Source organism: Danio rerio, chromosome 18 (assembly GCF_052040795.2).
Source record: "Danio rerio strain M-AB ecotype USA chromosome 18, GRCz13ab, whole genome shotgun sequence".
Lineage (NCBI taxonomy): Eukaryota > Metazoa > Chordata > Actinopteri > Cypriniformes > Danionidae > Danio > Danio rerio.
The window spans coordinates 7,027,501-7,054,565 of NC_141038.1; the positions used below are offsets into that span (position 1 = coordinate 7,027,501).

The 27,065-nt window shown below is 36.8% G+C and overlaps 3 protein-coding genes and 1 long non-coding RNA gene across 26 annotated transcripts in view; 3 read left to right on the forward strand and 1 right to left on the reverse strand.

Annotated features, from left to right (window-relative positions):
- Positions 1-4,750, forward strand: part of cog8 (component of oligomeric golgi complex 8) — a 7,983-nt gene extending 3,233 nt beyond the window's left edge. The window contains 3 exon segments of the mRNA NM_001013506.1: positions 1,300-2,118; positions 2,201-2,369; positions 4,074-4,750. Of these exon segments, the coding sequence (NP_001013524.1) occupies positions 1,300-2,118; positions 2,201-2,369; positions 4,074-4,453 (1,368 nt within the window). The 3' untranslated portion in view covers positions 4,454-4,750.
- A 734-nt stretch (positions 4,751-5,484) lies between these two features.
- Positions 5,485-19,535, reverse strand: nob1 (NIN1 (RPN12) binding protein 1 homolog). Of its 2 annotated transcripts, XM_087292916.1 has the most exons (9): positions 19,460-19,535; positions 17,324-17,456; positions 17,110-17,243; positions 16,960-17,031; positions 15,174-15,308; positions 12,786-13,058; positions 10,246-10,343; positions 10,000-10,144; positions 5,485-7,608 (listed from the first exon to the last, which is right to left on the reverse strand). In XM_087292916.1, the coding sequence occupies exons 1-9, from the start codon at positions 19,526-19,528 to the stop codon at positions 7,342-7,344; spliced, it is 1,326 nt and encodes a 441-aa protein (XP_087149042.1). In that variant the 5' UTR covers positions 19,529-19,535; the 3' UTR covers positions 5,485-7,341. The 2 variants fall into 2 exon arrangements, with proteins under 2 accessions (XP_087149042.1, XP_087149043.1); XM_087292917.1 differs by lacking the exon at positions 15,174-15,308.
- On the forward strand, positions 6,041-8,422 carry LOC147839646 (uncharacterized). Its single transcript, XR_015514669.1, has 2 exons — positions 6,041-8,040; positions 8,122-8,422. It is a non-coding gene; the product is annotated as an uncharacterized LOC147839646 (long non-coding RNA).
- A 69-nt stretch (positions 19,536-19,604) lies between the features above and the next one.
- The window catches only part of wdr59 (WD repeat domain 59), a 36,515-nt gene continuing 29,054 nt past the window's right edge, over positions 19,605-27,065 (forward strand). For all 22 annotated transcript variants that reach the window (XR_015514533.1, XR_015514534.1, XR_015514535.1 and 19 more), the window contains exons 1-7: positions 19,605-19,670; positions 21,741-21,790; positions 22,373-22,508; positions 23,926-24,011; positions 24,709-24,789; positions 24,868-24,905; positions 24,993-25,081. Coding sequence is in view for 1 of the 22 variants with exons in the window: in XM_087292799.1 (XP_087148925.1) it covers positions 19,617-19,670; positions 21,741-21,790; positions 22,373-22,508; positions 23,926-24,011; positions 24,709-24,789; positions 24,868-24,905; positions 24,993-25,081 (534 nt within the window). In the remaining 21 variants the exon portion in view is untranslated. The remainder of the gene's footprint in view (positions 19,671-21,740; positions 21,791-22,372; positions 22,509-23,925; positions 24,012-24,708; positions 24,790-24,867; positions 24,906-24,992; positions 25,082-27,065) is intronic.

Here is a 27,065-nt window from a genome sequence, read left to right on the forward strand (position 1 = left end):
CTCCATTTTACCTGTCTGCATGGAAAATGATCTCCAGGAAAATATTTCGAAGGAAGAATGGAAAGAATCATGTGTTTTTGCCCAAACTCGTAGTCAAGACTAGATGTAAACTACTGCAGTATAAATGGCTTTTTAGAACAAACATTACCCATGAAAAGCTAAATAAATTCAACTTAATTCAAATATTCCTGACTGGTGTACAAAATGCAGAGAAGAAAGAGGTAGACTCCATCATTGATTGTGGAAATGTAAAGAGTTGGAAGGAGACTCTTTATTTAATTTGTCAATTAACAGAGGAAAGTGTTCCTCTCGACCCCAAAATGTGGTTATTTCATGTCAACCCAAGTCCTCTGGTTGTGCATACAAAGAAGCGCAGACTAATAGAGTTTAGTTTGCTGCAGGCCAAGCGCGTCATTGCATTAAAATGGAAAGAGACTCAAAGGCCCTCTTCTAATCAATGGATCAAGAACATGTCCTATAATCTTGCTCTGGAAAGACATACATTATCAAAAGGAAGTTAAAAGACTTTTATAGCATTTGGAATCCCTTTCTACACTTTTGCAACCAAGAGGACCTGACAGCAGAATAGAACTTAAACAAAACATCAAGGCTAAACAGTGAATTACTTTTGATGTTGTATGTAAATAATTATACTCTATATTAACTCCTTTTTTACTTTTTATTTATTTATTATTATTATTTATTTACTTTTTTTTTATTCATTTAATTGTTTGCTGTTATTATTTTTAAGTTTTGTATGTTATTCTGGAGTTGTTTTGTCGTAATGTGATGTTCAGATGTTTAAATGTCTTGTTTTAATGTTGAGAAAAACCCAATAAAAAATTAATTAATTAAAAAAATTAATAAAAAAACTGAATAAATATAAATTTACACACATTTACACAAATTAATAAACCGAAACAATGATGGGCTAAAATCTGCAGAATTCTGCGTGCGCAGATTTCGTGTGAGCCTATCGATGAGTGACGCGGATACAGTTAAACGTTCACCGTTACAGTCTATAATACGCGGATATCATAGCTGATCCATGATATATGTGGTGGAGAGTAACACTTCAAAAATGCACCATTTCTAATCGTGATTTTGGTTTAAAAACGATGAATCATGCAGGACTATAAAAAAAAAATCTAAGGATTATTTTGCTGTTTTGGTGAAAACTGAATTTTTTTCATGGCAATGTTGACATTTGCATGGAATTGCTCACAGTTAAAGGATAAAAATAACTTTAAAACACCATAAATGTTTGACCCAAAGCTTTTCCTGTTTGCGTTGTTTTAGGGAATTGTGCACGAGGTCCGACTGTCCGCTCAGCTCATGCTCAACCAACTTCTTCAACAACTGCGCAGCAATTCGCAGCTTCCAGTCTGCCTGCGTGTGATTGGCTACTTGCGAAGAATGGACGTTTTCACCGAAGCCGAGCTGCGTGTCAAGTTTCTGCAAGCTCGCGGAAGTTGGCTGCGATCAATTCTCACCGCCATCCCAGACGAAGACCCATATTTCCACATTACCAAAACCATCGAAACCTGCCGGGTGCACCTCTTCGACATCATAACCCAGTATCGCGCTATCTTCTCAGACGAGGATCCTCTGCTGCCCCCTGGTGGTCAGGTGTTGAATGAGAGTGCAATCTTTCATGGTTGGGTGGTGCAACAGGTGGCGCAATTTCTGGAGACCCTCAATCGGGACCTCCACCGTGGGGTGGGAAGCCGTTTGGACTCTCTGCTCGGTCAGTGCATGTACTTCGGCCTCTCCTTTAGCCGGGTTGGTGCTGATTTCCGTGGCCAACTCGCTCCTATATTTCAGCAGGTTGCCATGGATACTTTCCGGAAGGCTATTCAGGAAGCGGTGGACAAGTTCCAGGAGGACATGAACTTGTATACGCTGATTTCCCTCCCGTCGATTCTTGGAAGCACCATCCCGCCGGCCATCCCGAGCACGCAGCCGGGCACATTGCAGCCCCCCATGGCCCTGCTGGACTTCCCTCCGCTGGCCTGCTTCCTTAATAATGTCCTGACGGCCTTTAATGACTTGAGACTGTGCTGTCCTATTGGACTTGCGCAGGAAGTCAGCAGATGCATCGAGGAAGCCCTTATTAAGGTGATTATTTGCATAAATAATAAGCGAGGTTGGACAGAATCTGTGGAAATGTTTTTGTAACAGGGTTGTTTTTTTGTATCAGGTGACCAAGCTGATCCTGGTTTTCCATCGAGCTGAAGAATCCGCCTTCAGCAGCCGTGAACGGGAGCTGTTTGTTCAGTTCTGCAGTGCATTTGCAGAGGACATGGTGCCTTTCTTAAACCGATGTTTACAAGTTCTCTTCCCTCCGGCCCAGCTCGCTCTCATACTAGGTAAATATCCTTGATAAAAATCAATTGCTAGCTAACACCATTACAGTATGTAATTTTAGCCACTAGAGGGTGCAAATGCACAACTGCAGGTTGCGTCCAAAATTGCATACTAGTAGGGCTGCACCATATTGAGAAAATCTGACATTGCGATATTTTATTTTACTGCAACATTGTTAGATAAATACAATTTCCCCAGATGACTTGAGTAGCTCTAGTTCAAGTTTAAGTTCTATTTATTTATAAAGCACGTTTCCAACTGCCACAGGGCTGCACAAAGTGCTTTACAGAGAAAATAAACACATGATATGAGCATAAAACAGTAAAAACAGCAATAAGCACATAATAGAAAGGAACATAGAAAAATTATCAATAAAAGAGCAAAAGCAAAAATCATAATCAAAAATAGTAATAATAATAATAAAATATTTTTTCCTAATTAAAACATGCTACCACAGCTGACCAACACTAAACACAGTAGAGAACATGACCGTTTTGATCCCCCTCCCCACTCCCAACACCCCCCCCCCCCCACCTTCTGAAAGGGAAGGACTTATGCTAATAAATAATAAATAAATGCGTCTTTAATTTGGACTTAACAATAGGCAGCGACGAAGCCTTTTTTAGCTCTAATGGCAGAGAGTTCCAGAGGCGAGGACCTGCTATGGCAAAAGCACGTTCGCCCCAACTTTTGAGGTGGGCCTTTGGAACTATTAATAAAAACTGATCAGCGGAACGCAAGTGTCTTTGAGGAGTGTAGTTAACAATCAGTTGCGATAAATAATGAGGGCCAAGACCATGTAGGGCTTTATACACAAAGTGAAGGATTTTAAATTCGATTCTTTGTGTCACCGGTGGCCAATGTAGAGACCTCAGAATAGGAGTGATGTGTGCATATTTCGGGCTTTTAGTTAAAAATCTAGCTGCTGCATTTTGCACTTACTGTAGGCGAGCAATCTGAGACTTAGGCAGCCCAAATTAGAGAGAGTTGCAATAGTCCAACCGGGAGGTTATAAGCGCGTGTATGGCAGTTTCTAGAGAGTGAAGGAAGAGAGAATTTCATTTTTGAAAGAAGGCGGAGTTGGTAGAAAAAACTTAAAATTAAAAAAATTAGCTATTTAATTAATTAAAAAAATTAATTCATTTAGATTGATTGTGATGATTTTATCACAATTGAGATATGTATGTATGAGTGCTGTTTTTGCTGAATATTGCACGGCCAACAGCCAATCAGATTGGAGAACCAGACAGAACTGTATATATATATATATATATATATATATATATATATATATATATATATATATATATATATATATATGTGTGTGTGTGTGTGTGTGTGTGTATATGTATATATAGATATATATGTATATATAGATATATATGTGTATATAAAGATGTGTGTGTGTGTGTGTGTGTGTGTGTGTGTGTGTGTGTGCGTGCGTGCGTGCGTGCGTGTGTGTGTGTGTGTATGTATGTATGTATATATAGATATATGTGTGTGTGTGTGTGTATATATATATATATATATATATATAAATATATATATATATATATATATATATATATATATATACTTTTTGTATAAAAGTTCTTAAGATAGCAAAATATAGGACACTGTTCTAGTGTATTGTGGATGTTATAATGAAGAAGTCTTGTGATCTACATTAATGTTGATTTAGTCTTTATCTTGCGTTTGTACTGTAGGCGTCCCTCCAACCCAAGTTTCAAAGTACGGCAGTCTGGGCTGCATCAATATGAACACCGTTCTGGAGCCACTGCAGTTTGTTCTGCCCCAAAAAGAGCCTGTGACTCCTGTCCTGGATCTCTGCACAGATCTGAACAGCTTGATGACATCTGAATCAGATCCCACGACTGCAGACAAACATGTTACACCGCATGAAGAAAAGCCCTTTGTTTCTGAGCCGGAGGAGCCTGTATCTGTGACTGATCCTCAGAAAGATGATGTTTCTGCTGAAGCGGTTCATACAGAGCAAAACAACACAAACACAGAGCCGGAAATAACTCTTGATGCACAGAACTTAACAGACGAGTTGCCTGATGTTGAAGAGATGTTGTCAAATTAAGTCAACAACTTTGTTTTGTGAAGATTATTATTAAATTAACCAAATAACCATGTGAAGACACTTTAAAAAAAGGGTTTGGGGTGCTTTTTTTTTAATGAAGACTTTATTTGGGAAAGGAAAAATGAATCTAATAACCATGTTCAGACAATTAAAAAGGGTTTAGGATGAATTTTTATTGAAGACTTTATTTGGGGAAGGAAAAATGGTATGTAGCAAATCTGGGGCCATAAAATAAACCATTTTTTCCAAGTATTGAGCAAAAACAAATGAATAAATGCAAAGTGAAAGTAAATTTTTGAGAAATAAAAATAAATTTTGCTCACAAAAATAAAGAACTGCAAAGGATAAATTGAGTTTGGAGAAATAAAAATGAAATTTGCAAACTAAAAAAAGAACTGCAAATAAAAATCAAGCAGTGCGTTTACGGCAGGCCAGGACCTGCCTCAATTTAAGCAACATCATCACCTGGAGACACCGTATCACCAAGGTGGTCTTACAGCCCAGTAGGTCCGGGCCTGCTGTAAATGGCCAAGTTCCCTTGACTCCGCCCCCTTGTCAAATCAGGACCACAAATTAAAATGCGCAGAAACATGATGCGCAAAGTGAAAACAGCATTGCAAATCCATGAAGCAAATCAAAATGAGCACTGCAATTGACTGGACAGGTTTTGTAAAAGCAATGCTATAAAAAAGGGCAAATATTTTGTTTTGTTTTTTGCGCGGCTTGATTTTTATGTGCAGTTCTTGTTTTGTTTGCAAAAATTTTTTTTTATAAAGTAAAATTATTAGTTTTTTAAGTTTTCATTTTTATTACAGAATTTACTTGGTGACGGAAAAATAAATCAAATAACCATGTTCAGACACATAAAGCAGAGTTTGATAAGCATTTTTATTGCAGACTTTATTTGGGGAAGGAAAAATTGATAAAATAACCATGTTCAGACACTTAAAGCAGAGTTTGTGATGCATTTTTGTTACAGACTTTATTTGGGGAAGGATATGAATCTAGTAACCATGTTCAGACACTTAAAGCAGAGTTTGATATGCATTTTTATTGCAGACTTTATTTGGGGAAGGAAAAATTGATAAAATAACCATGTTCAGACACTTAAAGCAGAGTTTGTGATGCATTTTTGTTACAGACTTTATTTGGGGAAGGAAAAATTGATAAAATAACCATGTTCAGACACTTAAAGCAGAGTTTGTGATGCATTTTTGTTACAGACTTTATTTGGGGAAGGATATGAATCTAGTAACCATGTTCAGACACTTAAAGCAGAGTTTGATAAGCATTTTTATTGCAGACTTTATTTGGGGAAGGAAAAATTGATAAAATAACCATGTTCAGACACTTAAAGCAGAGTTTGTGATGCATTTTTGTTACAGACTTTATTTGGGGAAGGATATGAATCTAGTAACCATGTTCAGACACTTAAAGCAGAGTTTGATATGCATTTTTATTGAAGACTTTATTTGGGGAAGGAAAATGGTCAATCGAGAATAACGAGTCAATCTGGGGCCATAAAATAAAAGAATATTTTGCAAACAAAAAATAATGAAATGCAAATCTCCAAAAATCTGGAAATTAATTTTTGAGAAAAAAAATGTTGCTAACAAAAAATAAAGAACAGCAAAGGTCAAATCAAGCAGTGCATTTACTGCCTCTGGAGACACCATATCACTGAGGTGGCCTTACAGCCCAGTAGGTCCGGGCCTGCTGTAAATGGCCAAGTTCCCTTGACTCCGCCCCCTTGTCAAATCAGGACCACAAAGTAGTGCGCAGAAACGTGAAACGCAAAGTGAAAACAGCATTGCAAAGTCACGGTTGACGAAAAAGCTAATTGAAATGAGAAATGCAATTGACTGGACGGGTTTTGTAAAGACAATGTTATAAAAAATGTTTACCAAATATAGATCTTTTTTTTGGTTTTTTTGCAAATATTTTATTTATTTATTTTTTTTGCACTGCTTGATTTTTTTTTTTTGCATTTCTTAAATTTTATTTTTATTTTTTTGGAAATTTCATTTTTATTTTTCAAAACTTAAATTTTGCAGTTTTTTATTTTTGTTAGTAAAATTATTTATTTATTTATTTTTATTTGTGATTTTTGGAGATATGTATTTATTTATTTATTTGCACAATGCTTTATTTTTATTTTTTTTGCAAAACTTTCTTTTATTTTTTAAGTATATATGGCCCCAGACTGACACCATACAAATGTATCAAATAACCATGTTCAGACACTTAAAAAAGGGTTTGAGATACATTTTCAAAGCAGACTTTATTTGGGGAATGTAATATATAATGTAATTAAATTATGTTCATACTTGTGAAGAAATAGTTATTGAATTGAACTTCAGAAGTCCCAGAAGGCATTTGAACACCACTGCATTAGTTAGTAAATCCCATTTTACTTTAAATAGCAATATAAACTCACATGCGACTAATTTAACATCATTGTACAAAACTATAGAAGCTGGTGGATCATTTGTATGTATAAGCAGCTCTTCTAATGCAAACCAAAAGCCTTTTGGGGCATATAAATGCTCTTATAGTGCTGTTTACAGTGTGTTGATGATCTTATGCACTGTTTGTGTTGCTTTTTACTTTTTTTGTTTCATGGGAGGAAAATGTTAAGTAAACCTGGATGAAAATACTAGGATTTGTGATATTCAATCTTACACTGAAGCATGAACAGTTAGCACAAAAATAGAGTTTCCATATAATCGTAACTGGTATGAGGGCAGAATTTAGATTTTAGAAAATATTCTGTAATTAATTCACAATAGAGAGTTGAAGCGGATTATTCAGAACAATCACCATAAAACATTTTGGTTTAACGTTTCAGGCTTCCAGTCCAGATCCTGCAGGTAGTGTGAGATCAACAATCACTTCTTCACAAACTTCTTGCGAGCAGCGTTTGGATTCGTGCGTCGTCGTCCTCCGCCAGTCTGACCGTCCCGCAGTTGTAAGCTGGCTGATTTGCTGTAGACGTCGTGCTCGGAGAACGGAGAGCTGCTGGCCAGGTAATCTGGATCAAACACATTAGTCTTCTGACGAGCCTTTCTAGACATTCTCTGCTGAGGGAAACGCTGATCTTCCACCAGGTGTGGGTTGTTGCCGTGTTTTCCTCCTTGAGGCATAGGCAAAGAGTACTGCAAGAGGCAGAACAAGTGCACATGATTCACTTTTACTTATATTTAGCAATTTTGTATTTTTACGTAATTGAGGTGCTTTAATCTATTCAAAGGACAGATTATATCCTTTTCTGCTTTCCTTTGAACTCACTGAAGACTAAGAGTTTACTTTTAGCACAATACTCTTCCATTTGAGCCACTGGATTTCTATACACTCACCGGGCACTTTATTATGTACACCGAACTGCAACTGCTTGTTAAAGCAATTTCTAATCAGTCAATCACATAGGACCAGGGCTGGCGCATCCATAGAGGCGACCTAGGCGGCCGCCTAGGGCGGCAGTATAGAGAGGGCGGCATCCGCGACACCTCCCTTATCTCCTGCTTCCTCAGATATATTCGCGCATAGACGACAGAATAGAGAGGGCGGCGTCAGCGACACCTCCATCAGCACCCGCACGTCCTCAGTTATGTCCGCGCATAGGGCGGCAGAATAGAGAGCGCAGTGTCCGCGACACCTCCCTCCCTCAGCACCCGCGCGTCCTCGGTTATATCCGCGCATAGTGCGCTGGAAAAGAGGTCCGCAACACCTCACTTCATTTTCATAACCGGTCACTTTCGTTTTCACATTGGGGTTGAGGGCGGCGTGATCGTCCTCTGCCTAGAGCGGCAGTTCGGCTTGCTCCGGCCCTGCATAGGACCAACTCAATGAATGTATGAATGGTCAAGACGATCTGCTGCAGTTTAAACTAAGCATCAGAATGAGGAAGAAAGGTGATTTAAGCGACTTTGAATGTGGCATGATTGTTGGTGCCAGATGGGCTGGTCTGAGTATTTCAGAAACTGCTGATCTACTGGGATTTTCACACACAACCATCTCTAGGGTTTACAGAGAATGGTCAGAAAAAGAGAAAATATCCAGTGAGCGGCAGTTCTGTAGGCTCAAATGCCTTGTTGATGGCAGAGGTCAGAGGAGAATGGCCAGACAGCTGATAGAAAGGCAACAGCAACTCAAACCACTCATTACAAGCAAGGTCTGCAGAAGAGCATCTCTGATGCACATCACATCCAACCTTGAGGCAGATGGGCTACAGCAGCAGAAGACCACACCGGGTGCCACTCCTGTCAGCTAAGAACAGGAAACTGAGGCTACAATTCACACAGGCTCACCAAAATTGGACAATAGAAGATTGGATAAACGTTGCCTGGTCTGATGAGTCTCGATTTCTGCTGCGACATTCGGATGGTCGGATCAAAATTTGTTGTCAACAACATGAAAGCATGGATCCATCCTGCCTTGTATCAACGGTTCAGGCTGGTGGTGTAATGGTGTGGGGGATATTTTCTTAGCACACTTTGGGTCCATTAGTACCAATTGACCATCTTGTCAACGTCACAGCCTACCCGAGTATTGTAGCTGACCATGTCCATCATTTTATGACCACAGTGTACCCATCTTCTGATGGCTGCTTCAAGCAGGATAATGTGCCATGTCATAAAGAGTGAATCATCTCAGACTGGTTTCTTGAACATGACAATGAGTTCACTGTACTCAAATGGCCTCCACAGTCAGCAGATCTCAATCCAATAGAGCATCTTTGGGATGTGGTGGAACAGGGAATTCGCATCACAGATGTGCAGCCGACAAATCTGCAGCAACTGCATGATGCTATCATGTCAATACAGACCAAAATCTCTGAGGAATATTTCCAGTACCTTGTTGAATCTATGCCACAAAGAATTAAGGCAGTTTTGAAGGCAAAAAAGGGTCCAACCTGGTACTAGTAAGGTGTACCTAATAAAGTGGCCAGTGAGTGTATATCTGACAATATATCGGTGACCATATTAATTTCACCCATGAAATGCTATAATCAATATCACCTTTAATAATCACCTTTTCTGAAGGGATTTAAAAATGAAATCAGTTGTGTTTGCTTCTTTTTGTAATCATGCTCAGAAAAGTTTTTTTTATATTTGAAATATATATTGACTTTCGGCCTTAATTAAAGTGCCATCAGTTATCAATGCTGGCCCACATTTCCATATCAATGCATCTTCTAACCTCTACCTTTATATTATAGAAAATAAGTACATTGTTAAGGGGGGGGGGGGGTCATATTTATTTCATATTTAATTCATAACTAAAGGTAAATAAAACTACAATATACACTAAACTACAACATACACTAAATACACTAAATGTATTTACAGATATTTTCCATGACTCCACAACAAACCCTTCAAATTTAAAGATTCAAAGGGTGAAAAAAAGACAAGGTTAAAATGAAACAATATTACAAGTGAGTGATTGTTTCAGATGATAACCTTAGCAAATGAACTTCATTTCTGATGCATATAGCTGATAAACAGCATTAGGTTTATTGTCAGAGCAAGTAAAGCATCACTCACTCTTTTCCCCTTTGGATTCAGCACTTTGGGATTCCTGGAGAAATGCATCTGCATGGTGCCGTCTTCATTGAGGGTGACGGCAATCTTCTTCAATGTGTTGTTTCCGCAATTCGGACAGAAACTTTTGTTCATGTTTGTTGTAGTCCTGAAAAAAATGACAGCAAAAAAGTACATTATTAGGGGAATACTGTACATGTAGCATCCACTGCACCGAAGTAAATTTGTCGAAGTGAATCCATTACTTACTTGAAGCACGCATGACAGCGCAGGATATAACTCCTGGTGTTTTTAATGAGCATGCCATTTACAGACAGCACATTCAGTCCAATCTGAATCAGAACATTCTGTGAGGAAAACAACAACATTATCTACAGTTAATCCATATTGGGTTTTTGTGGCTTCAAAGTCTATGATAAAACAACAATCAAGATATTATTGAAGATTAGGGCTACATGATTTCGTAAAAATCTGACATTGCAATGTTTAATTTTTCTTCAATATATATTGCAATATGAATCACATTTGACCAGATGCCTTGAATATCTCTATTTGCAAACAATTCACAATTTTAGTCAATCTGATGACTTTTATTTAGAGGCAGGAACAAAACACAACATATTCAGAAACAATATGTTGTGCAGCTGTATTGTAAATGTTTCACGCACCAATATCATAACACAAGTGCTTCATTAGACATTTGGGCCCAATCCCAATTCTACACCTTAGCCCTTCCACTTACCCCTACCCTTCATTTTACGCGTGCACGCCAAGGGGTAGGGGTGCCCCAATTCTCTTTAGCTTGAAGGTGTAGGGCTAAGGGGAATGGGTGAATAGCCCTTCGAACGAAGATTTTTTAGGACCACACTTGAAACCAAGGGGTAAGAAAATTTGCCAGAATACACCAGCCACAACGGCAGTTAGGGCTGCTCGATTTTGGGAAAAATCATAATCACGATTATTTTGGTCATAATTGTAATCACGATTATTCCAAACGATTATTAGTTGAAATCAAAATTATTAGCGCTCCTGAGAATTTTTTAAAAATAAATATTTCCCAAATGATGTTTAACAGAGCAAGGAATTTTAACAGTATTTACTGTAATATTTTTCTTCTGGAGAAAGGCTTTTTTTTTTTTGGCTAGAATAAAAGCAGATTTAAATATTTTGAAACCTCTTTTAAGGTTAATATTATAAGCCCCTTTAGGCAATTTTTTTTTGATTGTCTGCAGAAGAAACTACTGTTATACAATGACTTGCCTAATTACCCTAATTAAGCTTTTGAATCACACTTTGAATTTGAATGTTTGTATTTAAAAAAAATATCTACTAAAATATTATGTGCTGTCATCATAGCAAAGATAAAATTAATCGGTTATAAGAAATGAATGATTAAAACTATTATGGTCAGAAATCTCCTTTCCATTAAACAGAAATTGGGGGAAAAGGGTTGCTAATATTCAGGAGGGCTAATAATTCTGACTTCAACTGCATATATTATTTTCCTCCCTGCAAAAGAAAGAAATAAATACAATAGAATAAAAATATGAAACAAACTGTGCTTTTAGCATCTTCACCGTAAGAAAAACACTTTAGCTACAAAAGTCTTCAGTCAAGAGCAGAGAGGGATTTTCTCGTTGTTTTATTAATCATGATAAAACAGGCTGCAGCTGTGCACTGTCACTTTAATGGTTTCACTTTCACGTGTCTTTTGATTCTCAACTCGTTTGTTTATTAAAAAATGAGGGTTTATATGAATAATCACTAAACACCGCGTTTTGACACCTATTTCAACATTAAAGTGCTCACGTTAATGACTATAGATGTGTGTGCTCTCTGCTCGTCACAATGTGCGAATGAGACCAAGTGCTGACCGCATGCTTCTGAGCGTGTCTGCGCGCCGCACACACACGCACATAAGCACGCGGTCTTTCGCGCTTTTAAGAGCAACAAGTGAGGAGAACTGGACAGGTGGCGATAAATAAATAATGGAATAATCATTTATCTCGATTAATGTTTTTTCTTAATCGTTAGAATCCATAATCGAAATCGGATTTTCGATTAATTGCACAGCCCTAACGGCAGTATTGCTGAACCCAGAAGTAAGGAGATCCACAAATTAGTATTTTTTTTTGTCAGTATTAAGAATTTTTACGACAAACAAGCACGTTTTAATATATTCATAACCACGTTCGTGTTTTACCGTCATGCTTAAAAAATAAATAAAAAAACGGTAAAAATGCTACATTTCGTGATCTATATTCCCAATTAATAACTCCTGTACAGCAGTCCCACAGCATTCTGACACTCGAATACCCTGTCAAAAATGCCAAGTGGCTAACAATTGGCATTTTACAGTGTCTGCTATAATGTTAATGCTGTTTTTGGTGTGTTTACATTGATGAATATGGCCACTGTGTAAATGCACAGTACAGTTACGATCTTATTGCCAAATTAGATCATTATGATAACAATATATGCCTTTAGTGATTTTCTGATGATAAATACCAATAAACAACACAACTGGAATCACTAAAGCAGTCGCGATCATCTGATCTCACATGAAGCATCAGATCGCGAGGACATATGATGACGTGTGCAGGTGGTATTGTGCTGTCCCAATTCTTAGGGGTAAATTTTGAAGCCCTTCCCCTTAACCCTCGGTTGTAACGGCCAAGGGGAAGGGGTAGGGGTACAAAAATAGAATTGGGATTGGGCCTTGATGTAATACATTAATGTGTGTTCTAATAAGATTATTTTTAGTTTGCCCAATCAACTTTAACAATTACCTGCATGGCAAAGTCGGTGGTCACGCAGCCCACTTTGACGTCTGCTGAAGGTCCCCGCACACCAGCATCCATCTGGACCTGCTTAATGTTGCTGGGAGTAATCCACCCTCCACCATCATCATCATCCTCTTCTTCCTCCTCATCATCACTGTTGAATTCCTCTTCTTCCTCCTCCTCCTCATGCTGCTCTCCATTATTCCCTTCATGCTCTTCAGATTCAGCTGATAGATTGACAGACTCCAGCTTCTGTGTGACTGTGATGGCATCTGCTGCCTACAGACAACCAAACCAAAGGAAAAGGGAAATACCATTTATGTTTGTCTAGAGCAGAGTTTCTCAATCCTGGTCCTCAAACCCAACCACACGGCTAATGTCATATGTTTCTCATTTTACTTCAGACGTTTGTTCTTAATAATAAGTGTCCAGCGAAGTGGACTCAACAGGATATTCCGCCGTGATTTTCAATGCTTCTCCAGTAAGATAACATGGGCAATGATGTTGTGTAAATCCACGAATGAATGTCCTGAAGTGAAATAAAGAGAGTAATGAAGGATAAGGGACTATGGGGCGATGCGCACTGTGTAGGGATGTGTCAGTCAGAAGACATGTTAAATCACAGAGCTCTTCTAATTAGAGGGTTCACACCAACACGAGTATTTTCAAACCTGCACTTTTTTTTATTGTGGTTAGACTGTCCACATGAAAACAAGACTGAAACGGTAACTATCTGAAAACTCCAGTCAAGGTGAAGATTTTCCCAAACTCTGAGTACAGTGTAGGATGCTACAACCGGAGTTTTCCCCTGATGATGTCAGAGTGCATACTGTTTTCTCCTTTCTGATTGGCCAACGTGGCTTTGTACATACCAAACACGAAAGACGTGAGGTGAAATTTTGCGAATTTCGCCGCAAATGCATTGCGTATTCTGTCACATAATTTACATCTGTTCTCATGTTTGCATTGACTTGTATGCAATTGTTTTGCGAAAATTAATAATTCCCTATTTGGTGAGTACACAGCAGGCCCGGATTGGCTAATCGGGAGGGCCGGAAGAATTCCCAGTGGGCCGGTCTGTTTTTTGGCTGCGAGGGCCGGTTTCCATAGCCCAGGGGTGTCAAACGCAATTCCTGGAGGGCCGAAGCCCTGCACAGTTTATCTCCAACCCTGCTCCAACACACTTACCTGTAGGTTTCAAACAAGCCTGAAGGACTCAATTAGTTTGATCAGGTGTGTTTAATTAGGGTTGGAACTAAACTGTGCAGGGCTGCGGCCCTTTTGGAAATGAGTTTGACACCTGTGCCCTAGCTGCTTCCACTCTCAGCAGTCGCACTTTTTTCATTTATTTATTTATTTGACCATAGCCTTAATCTTTTTATCCATTATTTTGATGCAGCTCCGCTCTTTTTATTTTCTTGCAGCCCCGTGAGCAAAATGCAGCCTGCAGGTTAATGATGACGTAATTATCGTTCGACCTCAAACAGCAGCACCTTAATGAATATAAGAACTCAAATAATTAAATGAATATTACCCCTGCTCATGGAAAAACAGATGATTCACCACATTAATAAATCTGACATAACTTGACCAGAAATCTAAAAAGGGGAGAAAAAAATTAAGTCATCAATAGAAAGTAATACTGTGGTTAAAAGAGACATTGTGGTCCAGTGGTCAGCACATTGCGTTATGGCGCCGCCGTCCCAAGTAAGAACCTCACCCGAGTAATTTTTCTTTTCATTTTTTGTGTTAAGACATATAATACTGTCTGGGTTACTTGTATAGGTGTACATATTTTATTTTTATTTTTTGTGTGACCACCGTTACAAAGGACTGGATATCTATAAAGAATTTTGCACAGAATATATATTCAGATATTGCAGGCAAGGACATTGTTGTGTTTTAAAGAACAGTGTTGGAGATTTAGCTACCCTTTAATGTTCTCATATTTATGAAAAACATTTGAAGTTCTAAAGCAGCTGTTTCCCTGGAAAAAGACCTGATCGTGTCATTAGAAACTGAATTGGAAATGACGTTATTTTAATATAGTCATTTGTCAAGAGTCGTGAACTGAGGTGGGCTGGTCTAAGGCTTGAAACTCCAGGGCTGAAAAGGAGTCCCACTCTGGCCCTGGTACCCAGCCTAAATTGGTCATTTTCATTTCATTTTCAACTTAACCTGTTGGGTCTTAACATGCGTCACAGTGCGTTTTCATGTTGACAGAGAATTATTTCAATATGAATGCATTTATAAACATGTGTACGTGTGGACATAGCCTAATTCCACAGTGTTAAATAAGACATGTGAACATGGAGATTGGTAAAGTGTGAGGACTAGGACTGAGAAACGCTGTTCTAAAGTGTCCGTGATGATAGATGTTGTCTGTTTCCTCACCAGCAGCTCCAGAAGGTCAGACTCAATACTGGGCAGAGGATTCCTCCAAAACTGAAAGGTGTTGAACTGTGAACTGACAGGGTCGTGTGGCTCATTCGTTGTAGGTGGGCTTTGGATAGCATATTTACCTGAAGACTTTATAGGGAGGAGAAGAAATAGATTAAATTTATTGGTGAATCTGCCTTATCATGCGTTGCTGTAGATTTAGCATGTTCATTAATTATAGTTTATGGTAATATTATATTTTTAGTTTTTTAGAAAACGTACTAAAGCCGCAGTCACACTTTTCACCCCAGAGCCTTCCATTCCATACGCATGCGAATGTGGAAGACCGGAAACGGAAGCAACATGTTTCGCATGCTGCTGCCCAGCAAAGTTCAAGCTTGGTGAACTCTGACCTGTAAAATCGCATGCATTTCATCAATAGAAGATCAAAACATGACCTCTATGCAGAGAAATCGCTTGCTTTTTTTTAAACATCTGATCATCTTGTTTAATCCCGGCCCCTTTAGCAGCGTAACAAGCTCAAACACTAGTGTGACCACGGCTGGAGTGATTAGAAGAATAAATATTTCAAATAAAATTTAAGCTATGGCATAGTTAAGTAAAAAAAAAAATAAAAATCACACAAGCAATAGTGCCGTTTTCCTGAATATTAACTTATGATCATAACTGCAAACATTTAATAATGTGTATAGTTATATTGAATAAGTTGCATGAATTTTTAATTTTCAGTTTTATAAAAGAAAATGGTAAAAAGTTGGAATAAATATTCCTGAGCGAATCTGTTCGTGAATTAATTATTTGAGAAAGTGATTCAATGATCCATTTATAAAGACATCCAACAGCTGTGTTTTCAATAGAATTGGCCGTTTAAAATGAATCGTTTGAGTGAATGAGTCAACAAATCACTTACTGGCAATGAATTGCCTATTGGCAGTTTTAATCTTTAATTTACAGAAAAAGTCACAGTTCCAGCATTTATATATATATATATATATATATATATATATATATATATATATATATATATATATATATATATATATATATATATATGAGCAATATCACACGAGTAGCAGTGCGATATGGCTGTATATCGGCACTGGTGGGAGGTGTGCGTTGGCAAGAGGGCGCAGGCCGAGTGCCTTAGTACCCCCACCAGTGCCGATATACAGCGATATCGCACTGCTACGAGTGTGATATTGCGTTTATACAACAGTTTGACGACATAATTGTGTATATAAAAACAAAATCAAACATGGAGAGTCTCAAAAACCCTTTTGTATGAGGAACTACTTTCTTCCGGATTCAAATCACAAGCTGACAGTTAAACAGCTGAGAGTGCATCTTTTAAACAGTAGATCTGTAGTGTCTGCTTTTTGCTGGCTGTATGTGGGCAGAGTAATACACAAAGGGTAAAGAGGCTGTAGGAGTTCTGATATTGCAGAATATCGCACGGCTATCAGCCAATCAGATTTGAGAACCAGACAGAACTGTTTTATGTATATATATATTTATATATTTATTTATATATATATATATATATATATATATATATATATATATATATATATATATATATATATATATATATATATAATTATTATAAATTACTACTATAAAAAATAAAGATAGAAAATATAAATGCACTCTTACTGTGGATGAAAATTATATTATTTATTCCATTCAAAAAACAACTATCAAAACTAAAAAAAATAATGGGATTTTCCTTTAATTAATATAATTTAAATAAACACCAAACTTTTTTCAAGTACTGTCTTACTTTTGAAGGAAAATGGAAACCAGCAATGCCAACAGGAGTCTCTGGATGTCTTTGTGTGCTGCATATCTGAACCTGAAATGCAGACAATGTTGAAAACTAAAACAAATATTAACTAAAATCTGAATTAATTACTTAATTCATCTGCAGTACCCGTTTCTCAGGTTCTTTCTTCAAATGCTCAGTCCCCACATTTTCAGACTCCAGTTGATAAGTCAGAGCCAAAACCTTGATGTCCGTTGCTGACAGACTGGGATAATCTCCTGTCTTTTTAGCAAACTCTGTAACTGTTATTCAAAAACAAATATAAATCACTACCAGCACTGAAATAAAGACTTGGAAGTAAGACACAAAGAGCAGTTATTACCAAATTGAATGTACTCTGGAAATGGTTCTTTGAAATCAAGCTTGTATGGTAAAAAGGCCAAGCTCCTTTTAGTTGGTTTATCCCGAATTTCATCAACAACATCCTTCAAGGTATAAATGTTCTTGCCAATTTCCTATTGGAACACACAAACTTGTTATAACAGATAGAAATGGCAAGCATATATTATATTAAATACATATACATCTATTTAATGCAACATATACTAACGTTTCTTTCTTTACATTTCGTTTTCGTCTGGAAATACATATCCTATTAAGTATTCAAGTGTTTGTGTGATAACAACCACTGCAAATACAACAATCTAGGGCTGAACAATATATAGTTTGAGCATTGATATCGCAACGTGTGTGTCAGTCACGTCACAGGATTGCATTATTTATTAAAGATTAAAATATAAACATGTTATTAAATATTATTTAAAAAATATTTACAATGATGACCATGTTATTTAATGCATCATCTGATTGTTCCACTTCTGTACTCGAATACTGTTTTAGACTCTCCAGAAAATCATAAAGCACTGTTTAGGTATTTATTTTTGCTTGTAATTTAGTATAATTTATGCAGATCCACTGCATAGAAAAACACTTGATCCTCCCAGTTGATCTAAATAAATGAAATACATCCAAATACAGCTCTTTAAATTGTTAGATTAACATCGCAATATATATCAGCAAAACAAAATATCGCAATGTCAGACTTTCAATGTTGTGCAGCTCTAAAACAATCTGAATATTATTAAAAAAGGCAGTTTTTAAATAATACATACACTAGCTAGACACACAACAGACACACTAACAAAAAATACCATAGTAGAATGTTTTTTTTTTTGCAGTGCTTGGGAATAGATGTATAGATATTTAGATATATTTTTTATAATGAACATGCATGATATTGTTGTCAAAAGAACTAAAAAAATACACATCTACTTGAACTATTTTTAATTTGTTAGAGCTATTTTTTATTTGTTTGATGTATTTATTTGAAAAAGACCTCAAACTAATTAAAACTAGCTCAAATAAATGTGTATTTTAAGTTCTCATGTCAACAATATCATGCATGTTCATTATCAAAATATGTTGTATTACTAAATATAGACATGTCTATGCCCAAACACTATGCAAAAAACATTATATTATTTTTTATTAGTGTGTTGCCTTTGTATGATCTAAATCAGAGATGCCCAAACTAGGGCCTACGGGCCAAAGGTGGCCATGATAACTTTTGATTTGGCCCACCATCCGATAGGGAGAATGATGGGTATGGTTGAGGAATGCCTTTAATAGAGATTGTCATTTCTAATTTAATGTAACCTTTTGTTTGTTTGTGTTATTGTTTTGTTGCTACAAAAAAGCTAACCTAATTTAAATGTTTACATTTTTTAAATGTATATACTATCACTTGATGGATAGAGAACAAGGCACAGGACTTTGGCTAACAAATCAATGCATAAGGATGTGCGGCTTGACTAGTGTGTTCTGCATCGAACTCCATTGTGGTCCAAATGAAATTGTTTGCTTATATTCTAATGTGTTCATTAAAAACGTAAAAATGCATTAATTAATTAAATGTTTTTTTTAATTAATATTATTACATAATTTAGGAACAGAAAAACATGGTGACTTTAATGTAAAACAGTTTATATTACAGCCCTCAAGCAGGTTTAGTCTTTGGCCTTTCATAAGAAAAGGTTTGGCCATCTACAATCTAAATAATACACCATAATCATATCTATTTATGCATTTATTTATTCTTTTGGGGAAAAATAGGTTTTATATTCGAGCATTAGGATTTTTCCCTTGATAATATAATTTCAGTAAAGTATTATTGGCTAATTCTAAATATGGAAATCATAATACGACAATGAAAGTAACATTACAGTCATACTTGCATGAGATTTCAGACAGAATGTTTAAAGCCCTATGATAAACAATATAAGTATCGTGTCACTGAGCAAATGTGGCCATATAATAACAGTAAGTTCGCACTACGCAGTTACAACACGCGTGTCGGTTTCGTCATTTATCCCGCAGCACAGCCATTAAAACGCAAATTTCTGGACGTCGATATTAAAAGAACCGAACAATAACCCAAATCCCTGAAAAAATAACTCACGTGCAGAGGAGCCCTTTTGATAAAAGCTCCAGCATCCACAACAACATGCTCCACTATGGTCGCCACCATCTTGACTGTGTGACAGTAGTTCTCGCGAGGAGACGCAGTATCGTCCCGTTAGTATCACGTCATTTGTTGACGTTCAGGTGGGGTGAAGATGGCGGCCCGCTGGAGCAGTGAGAATGTGGTGGTGGAGTTTCGAGATGCACAGGTGAACAGTCGCTACACGCGTGTGCATGCTTTAAATGCGTTAGAAGTGTAGTTTCAAACAACTTTAAAGCAACAAGCATGCACTGCTTAAATGGCAAAGCTAAGCGACGTCTTTTAACTTTGAATTGAATGACATTCTTTTGTTTACTAATATGTTCCCTTTATAAACTTACCATGGTATACACTGTGCTTTATTAGTACCACAGTGAACGTCTTGTTAATGAAGACTTTGAAGGCAGTCATGGTAGAATGACCGCTGAGAACTGTGGTTCAATAAGTAGTTGATAGTTCATACATCAAGAAGATTATAGGTTGTTACTTATCCTTAAACTACAATACAAATTGATGAATGTCATTAAATATTGACTATCAAAGCAATGTTTATTTATTTAACTAAAACTCTTATGTTTACAAAACTTGAAGATAACAGAAGATTGTATAGTGAATTTTAATTACCAAAAATACATTAAAATGCTATGAAATTACACTAAAATACAATAAAAATGCACTAAAATTGTCAAAGATCAAACGGTTAAGAACAAGTACAGCAAGTTTTTCCAGTGTACTTAAGTTTTGATTAAAAAAATTCCACTTCAAAGGATAGTCCTGATAAAAAATATATATTTTGATTTCTTTAATGTTGGTTGTTTATAAGTGTAGAATTTGGCACTCAATTATTCTGCAAAAATGTGTTTTTTAGTTGTTTTTAGTTTAGTTAGCTTAAAGCTTTATTAATCTCCTTGGGGCAATACATGCTGATATTTATGATGCTTTAAATATAACACAAATGACACACGTAACATCAACTAAACAAACAAATAATATATATAATAATAATAATAAACCATCAATCATCTACATATATTATGTAATCGGATTGCTTCAAGCCCAAAAGTAAATTCATAATGATTTGAGGAACATCTAATTGACCTTATACGTCGCCATAGGGGCATTCACTCACAAATAGCTATTTAATTTAATGTACTTTTCATTAAAGAAATGCTACTTTAAAAGTTTTTTTCCTGATAAAAATATACTTTAAAATTTCTTTAACGTTGGTTGTTAAAGGGCTTTAAGTCCAAATGTGGAATTTGGCACTCAATTATTCTGTAAAAACTTGGTTTAGTTAGCCTAAAGCTTTATTAATTCTCTTGGGGCTATTCATGCTGATATTTCTGATGCTTCACATTTAACACAAATGACACATGTACCATCAATAACACAAACAAAAAATATATAAAATCATAATTATAAACCATTGATCATCCACATTTATTATGCAACCGGATTGCTTTTGGTACAAAAGTAAATTTATAACGATTTGAGGAACATCTAGTTGACTTTAGACGTTGCCCGAGAGGCATCCACTCAAAATAATAATTTATTTTATGTACTTTTCATTAAAAATGCTACTTTAAAAGTTTTTCCTGATAAAAAAATATATATCAAGATATTTTTAAAGTTCTTTAATGTTGGTTGTTTAACTCTTGTGGATTATTTAAATTGACGATCCTTTCGTTATGTTAGTTGCTGTTTTTGTTCCATTGACTTCCATTATAATGGCATTTTTTGATTGCAAAGCCATGGCAAATTTGACCTCTTCCCATCAAGGAAAACCAGCAACAGTCAAGAAGGCATGATTATATGGTGCCATGGCTTTGCAATCAAAAATGTCTTTATAATGAAAGTCAATGGGGCAAAAACATCCACTAACATGACAAAGGGTAGTAAATTTACCCAGAGTGTATTGAGTTTTTCAAAGCATTTTATTTCCGAAAATCTGTGTCAAACTAAGATTTGTCACCAAAATCATTCCATTTTCAGAAACACATAGAAAGTTGTGGCCAGATTAAGACTTTAAATCACCCCTGGGTGGATGAAAACATCCCCAACAACACACAAGGGTTAAAGTCTTTATGTTCATCTCTCACTTATTCATTAAAAATCTGTATGTTCAGTTCTATCAACGCCACTGTAGTTCAAACAATGCTGTAGTTGAATTTCTGTAACATTTAAAAGAGTTGAAATAAGCCTGAAATGTATGCTATATAATAAACTTTTCTGTTTTCAGGCTAATGCTATGTCAGTGGACTGTCTGGGCCAGCACGCTGTTCTCTCTGGGTGTGTAAAACCTCCACTAATGTCACATCATCATGGGGAATTACCAGCACACCCTCCTGCACCAGCTCTAGCAAAGTTTTATGTGCTGCATATACTGTTTTTATTGTTATAAATTAGGGCTGCACGATATTAGAAAAATCTGACATTTTGCTATTGTATTTTTCTTGGCTATATATTGCGATATGAATAGAATTTCAGCGGATGACTTAAATAGCTCTATTTGCAATTAAATCTTTAATTTAGATTGACTGGCATAATCTTATAGTGGAGTGAATCAAACAAATTGCGAGCATAAATAAGCAAGATAGAGCAAAAATAAAAGTGAAATAAGAAGTGTTTTATAAGTCAAACAGTAGATATTCAGGTACAGTAATTGAATACTCAAATGTAATGCAAAATATGAAGTAACACTGTACAGTCTTCATTGCTGACCAACTATAATTCCAACTCTGTATCGCGGATAATCCAATGTGATTATTTCAAATGCACACATTGTGATATAGATGCTAAAACGATATATTGTGCAGCCCTGTTATTAAATCTGTTTCTGTCATAACACAGTCTATTTATTCTTTCACACAGGAGACGATTCTTATACGTTGTTAATTTAGAAACCCCGTCCGAAGCTCCTCGTAAAATCAGCCGCCAGAGCAAATGGGACGTTGGGACAGTCCAGTGGAACCCACACAAATCTGACGCCCATATATTTGCTGCATCTGTAAGTAAACAAATATTAATTATATGTACAGGATTAAGCATACATGAGTTCACCCCTCACAGATTTCTCTTTTTAACTAATATTTTCTACAGGGTGCATTACAATAATTTACAGTTGAAGTAAGAATTATTATTAATCTTTTTTAAATATTTCCCAAATTATGTTTGAATGAGCAGAGAAATTTTCACAGTATGTCTAATAATATTTTTTCTTCTGGAGAAAGTCTTATTTGTTTGATTTCGGCTAGAATAAAAGCAGTTTTTCATTTTTTAAAACCATTTTAAGATCAAAATTATTTGGCCCTTTAAGCTATTTATCAGTTATTAGAGATGAGTTATTAAAACTATTATGTTTAGAAATGTGTTAGAAAAAATATTCTCTCCGTTAAACAGAAATCGGGGAAAATAAAAACAGAAGGGCTAATAATTCAGGGGGGCTTATAATTTTGACTTCAACTGTATTTGTACATACTGTATACATTAGATTAGTCATTACCAAAGCCAAAACTAAAACTAATCTAACAAAAAAATTATGATCACAGTCCAAAAATGTGCACACCCAAACAGTAAAAATCAGTAGAAAAGATATAAAAAAAATATTCAATTTAGTTTTTTTGTAATATGTCATTTGAATTTAAATGTATTATGTTTATATTCCTAAAGATGTTAGATGACCAAACATATATTTTAATGGATGAAAATGTTTAATAAACTGTTTAATAAATTGTTTAATTGCACCAAAAGGTATTGGCTGTATACACTGAGAAATAGATATTATTTTAATTTTAAAAGGGAGTGTACTCATTTATGCTTTATACCCAGGGCTTAATTTGTGCCAGAACACTCCGGATCCGGCACCTCTGAAATCTGATCCAGCACCTTATTTTACCAATCCCCCTCCTCAACCTACCTCCTCCCCATCCACTGTTCAATTTCTTCTGCGACAACCCTGACCCTGATCTTCACTTTTGTCTGTGACAATCCCCCCCATCCCCCCTCACGCTGTACATTTTCATCCACGACACCTTTTCATCCTTGGGTAACATGCCAGTTATGTTACCTCGATCTGTTCCAGGACATCGCAATTTACAAATTAAGCCTTCTCATACCAATAAATAAATGTATATTTCATTTATTTAAATAATTTATTTATTGTTTTTATTAGATTTTTCTCAACAACTTTGCACAACATCATACCAAAATACCAAGAAAAATACAAATAAACAAGCAAAACAACAAGCGTGGAAGAGCAGGCTTAAATTAATGCATAGGAGAAGATGTAATCAATAGAAATCACAGAATCACAATTATGTCAACATTTATTTTTTCTTGGCAAGGTTTTGTTCTCTGTTCATTTATTATTATGTTTTACATGAACTTTTTAGGTTGTAAATAATGCCTTTCTCATTTTCATCCAGAGTAACCAGCGTGTCGACTTGTACACATGGCGGGATGGATCTGGTAAATCACATACGTCTTTGCAAGGCCACACACGTGTAATAAGGTAACACATGAATTCAAGCTGAAATTACTATGAATTTGGAGGAGCTTGTTTTAAAGTGAATATGAATTTAAATTATTTGTGAAATATTGCAGTATTTATTATGAAGGCATAGGTTTGATCTTGACTTTGCTGGCAACCTTTGAACCCCCATCTGCCACCATCCTCATTTGCGTGTCATCCACTTTACACACCTTATTCTTGCATAGGAAAATTCCCCTGCTCAGCCTCTCATATGACAGCGGGAAAAGGCTCAGCCAATCACAATGTTCATATGTGGTTTGTGGGGGCGGTATGACTCTAGTGGAGAATCAATCAATCTGTCAATCACGTGTTCCACCAATGCCAAATCATATCCGTCCAATCAATTCCATATGGACAAAATCAAGCCCCGCCTACTTCGGTTATTGATTCCGAAAAAAATATTTCGAAAGGATTTTTACTAAGATGCACAGTTGAAGTCAGAATGCCTCCTGAATTATTAGCCCACTGTATATTTTTTCCCCAATCTTGTTTAATGAAAGAAGATCTTTCAATTTGTTCTGTACATTCTAATGTTCTAATAATAATGTTCTGTACATTCTGTACATTCTAATGTTCTAATAATCTAATATTCTAAGATTTTCTTCGTTCTGTACATTCTAATATAACACACAGTGCATGTGATTTGATTAAAAAAAAAGTTTGCTGTCTGTTTCAGTGATTTGGACTGGTCGTGGTTTGAGCCAGAGTTTCTAGTCACTAGTTCTGTGGACACATACATATACATATGGGACACAAGGTGAGTGTGTTGAAAAAGTGTACAATGCATGGTTTGTTAAACGGTTCATATTTTATGCTTTTCTTGCTTGATTTCTAGTGACACTCGGAGGCCAACTGTGACTTTGTCTGCTGTGGGTGAGTCCAAAGAACTGATCAGTTTATTTAAACTCTGCTGTCTGTAGTTTTGATTTGATTTCCTGATTCTTTTCCTCTGTGTTTCAGCTGGAGCCTCTCAGGTGAAGTGGAACAGACGGAATCATTATTGTTTGGCATCGAGTCACGATGGGGATGTCAGAATCTGGGACAAGAGGGTGATTATGTCATTCTGTTACTTGTTACATCATAAACACAAAAGCGTTCTGATAAATTTATTACCACAATCACGAGGGAGAGAAAAAAGTTTTACTCACCCAATTTGATGTGCAGACAAACAAAAGGCAGATGAGCTAACACAATACCTTAAAGACGAGCCCCCAATTATGTGTTGTAGCGGATGCACCGCGCTACGCACATAACGATAAGGATGACCGTCTATTCAAAGAGGTCACCCAAAGTCCTTTTCCTGCTTCGCGAGCACACACAAGCGAACAAAGGGCCAATAAAAAGTACGCAACCTAATACTAGATCTCTTACCTAAACCGAAAATAAAGATCTGCAAATAAAACAACAATCCTATACTCCTTGACTATCCATTAAACAGGAGAAAACGTGACAAAAGACAAAGGGCCTTCCCTTAGATCAGGGGTCTCAAACTCGCGGCCCGCGGGCCATTTGCGGCCCTCAGTGCAATATTTTGTGGCCCGCGCCGACCGCTGTACACTGACAGAATCAGCGGAGCGGGGAGAGAGAGCGCTCCCCGCTCCGCTGATTCTAGCCATACACAGCGGTCACTGGCATTCCCCGCCCGCCGTGTAAACAAAGGGGCGGGGATGCTGGTGACGTCACCACGCACCCCGCCCCTTTGTTAGACGCTGTGACGGGCGGGAAGTGTTAGGAGGGAACTCGCGCCGGCCAGAATCAAGGTAAGCTGTTCCCGCCCCTGCCTGCTACTTAGCTACCTATCTGCAGCCTGCCACCTACCTAGCTACAGCCTGCATCTTATATATATTATAGGTAGATACAGACTGGCACAAACTGATGTGACTGGAGTGGGGTGGGGGTGTTTTATTTATACATATATATGCCGTTTTTTAGGTGAGGGAATGGAAGTTTTGAGTGTGTGAGAAGTGTGTGAGAAGTTATTCTCCACCTTGAACTTCAATAAGTCAAATTTCAGGTTTAGACTTGATGATCATCTTCAAGCCATACTGAGGGTCTCAACTGCTTCCGCTCTAAAGCCAAATGTGGTTCAGATTTGTGAGAAGAAGCGCTGTCAAGTCTCTGGCAGCAAGGAGTAGGCAAAAGATGCCATGTTCAGAAGAACTGTTCATAATCTTCACCCAATGTTCTATTAATGTTCAGGACACTTCATGTTCAGAAGAAATAATTAAAACTGTTAATAATGACATTTGAGGACTTTTTTTTTTTGTGAAATCCCTTATGCGGCCCAGCCTCACCCAGACTTTGCCTCCTGCGGCCCCCAGGTAAATTGAGTTTGAGACCCCTGCCTTAGATCATTCAGCAGTAAGTAAACATTTAGCCACCGCTAATACACAATATTTTCCTATTATCGTTTTTAACAGAGTATCTCACCAGATGACTTTGAAAAAAATAATAAAAGGTTTCTGACAGAAAGATATCACTGCCACACAGAGAACCTGATCGCTGCTCATGTAGAGAGAGAGAATGAGGCAGATAATAGAGGATGCAACAATACACACCAGCATTGTCAAAATAAAGTTACTCCATATGTAACACTACCTTGAACACCCGCAGTCACAATTAACGCATTTCAGTGTCTTATTTCCCTGTGCATTTGAATTCGCCTGCCTCTGTTGCTCAACAACTTTCTGCCAATCATAAACATAACTTTATGTGAGAATAAATGCATAAATTTACTTCAGACATGTCTTTCAAAACATTAAGTTTCACGAAAAAAAAAACATACGATTGTGAAGTGAAAGAGAGGTGTTACAGTGGTAACTTATACACATTTACATGCTGCATTAAAAGATCACACTTTTAGGGTAATGACTTCATAAAACAGGGGTGGCCAAACTCGTCTAATAAGCTTGTTTTATCCCGCCCCTTTTCGCATGACAGAATATCACAAGTAAAATAAACAGGGGGGCTAATAATTCAGGGCGGCTAATAATTCCGAATGGACCAGCAGTTCAGATTTTTACTGGCCCTGCC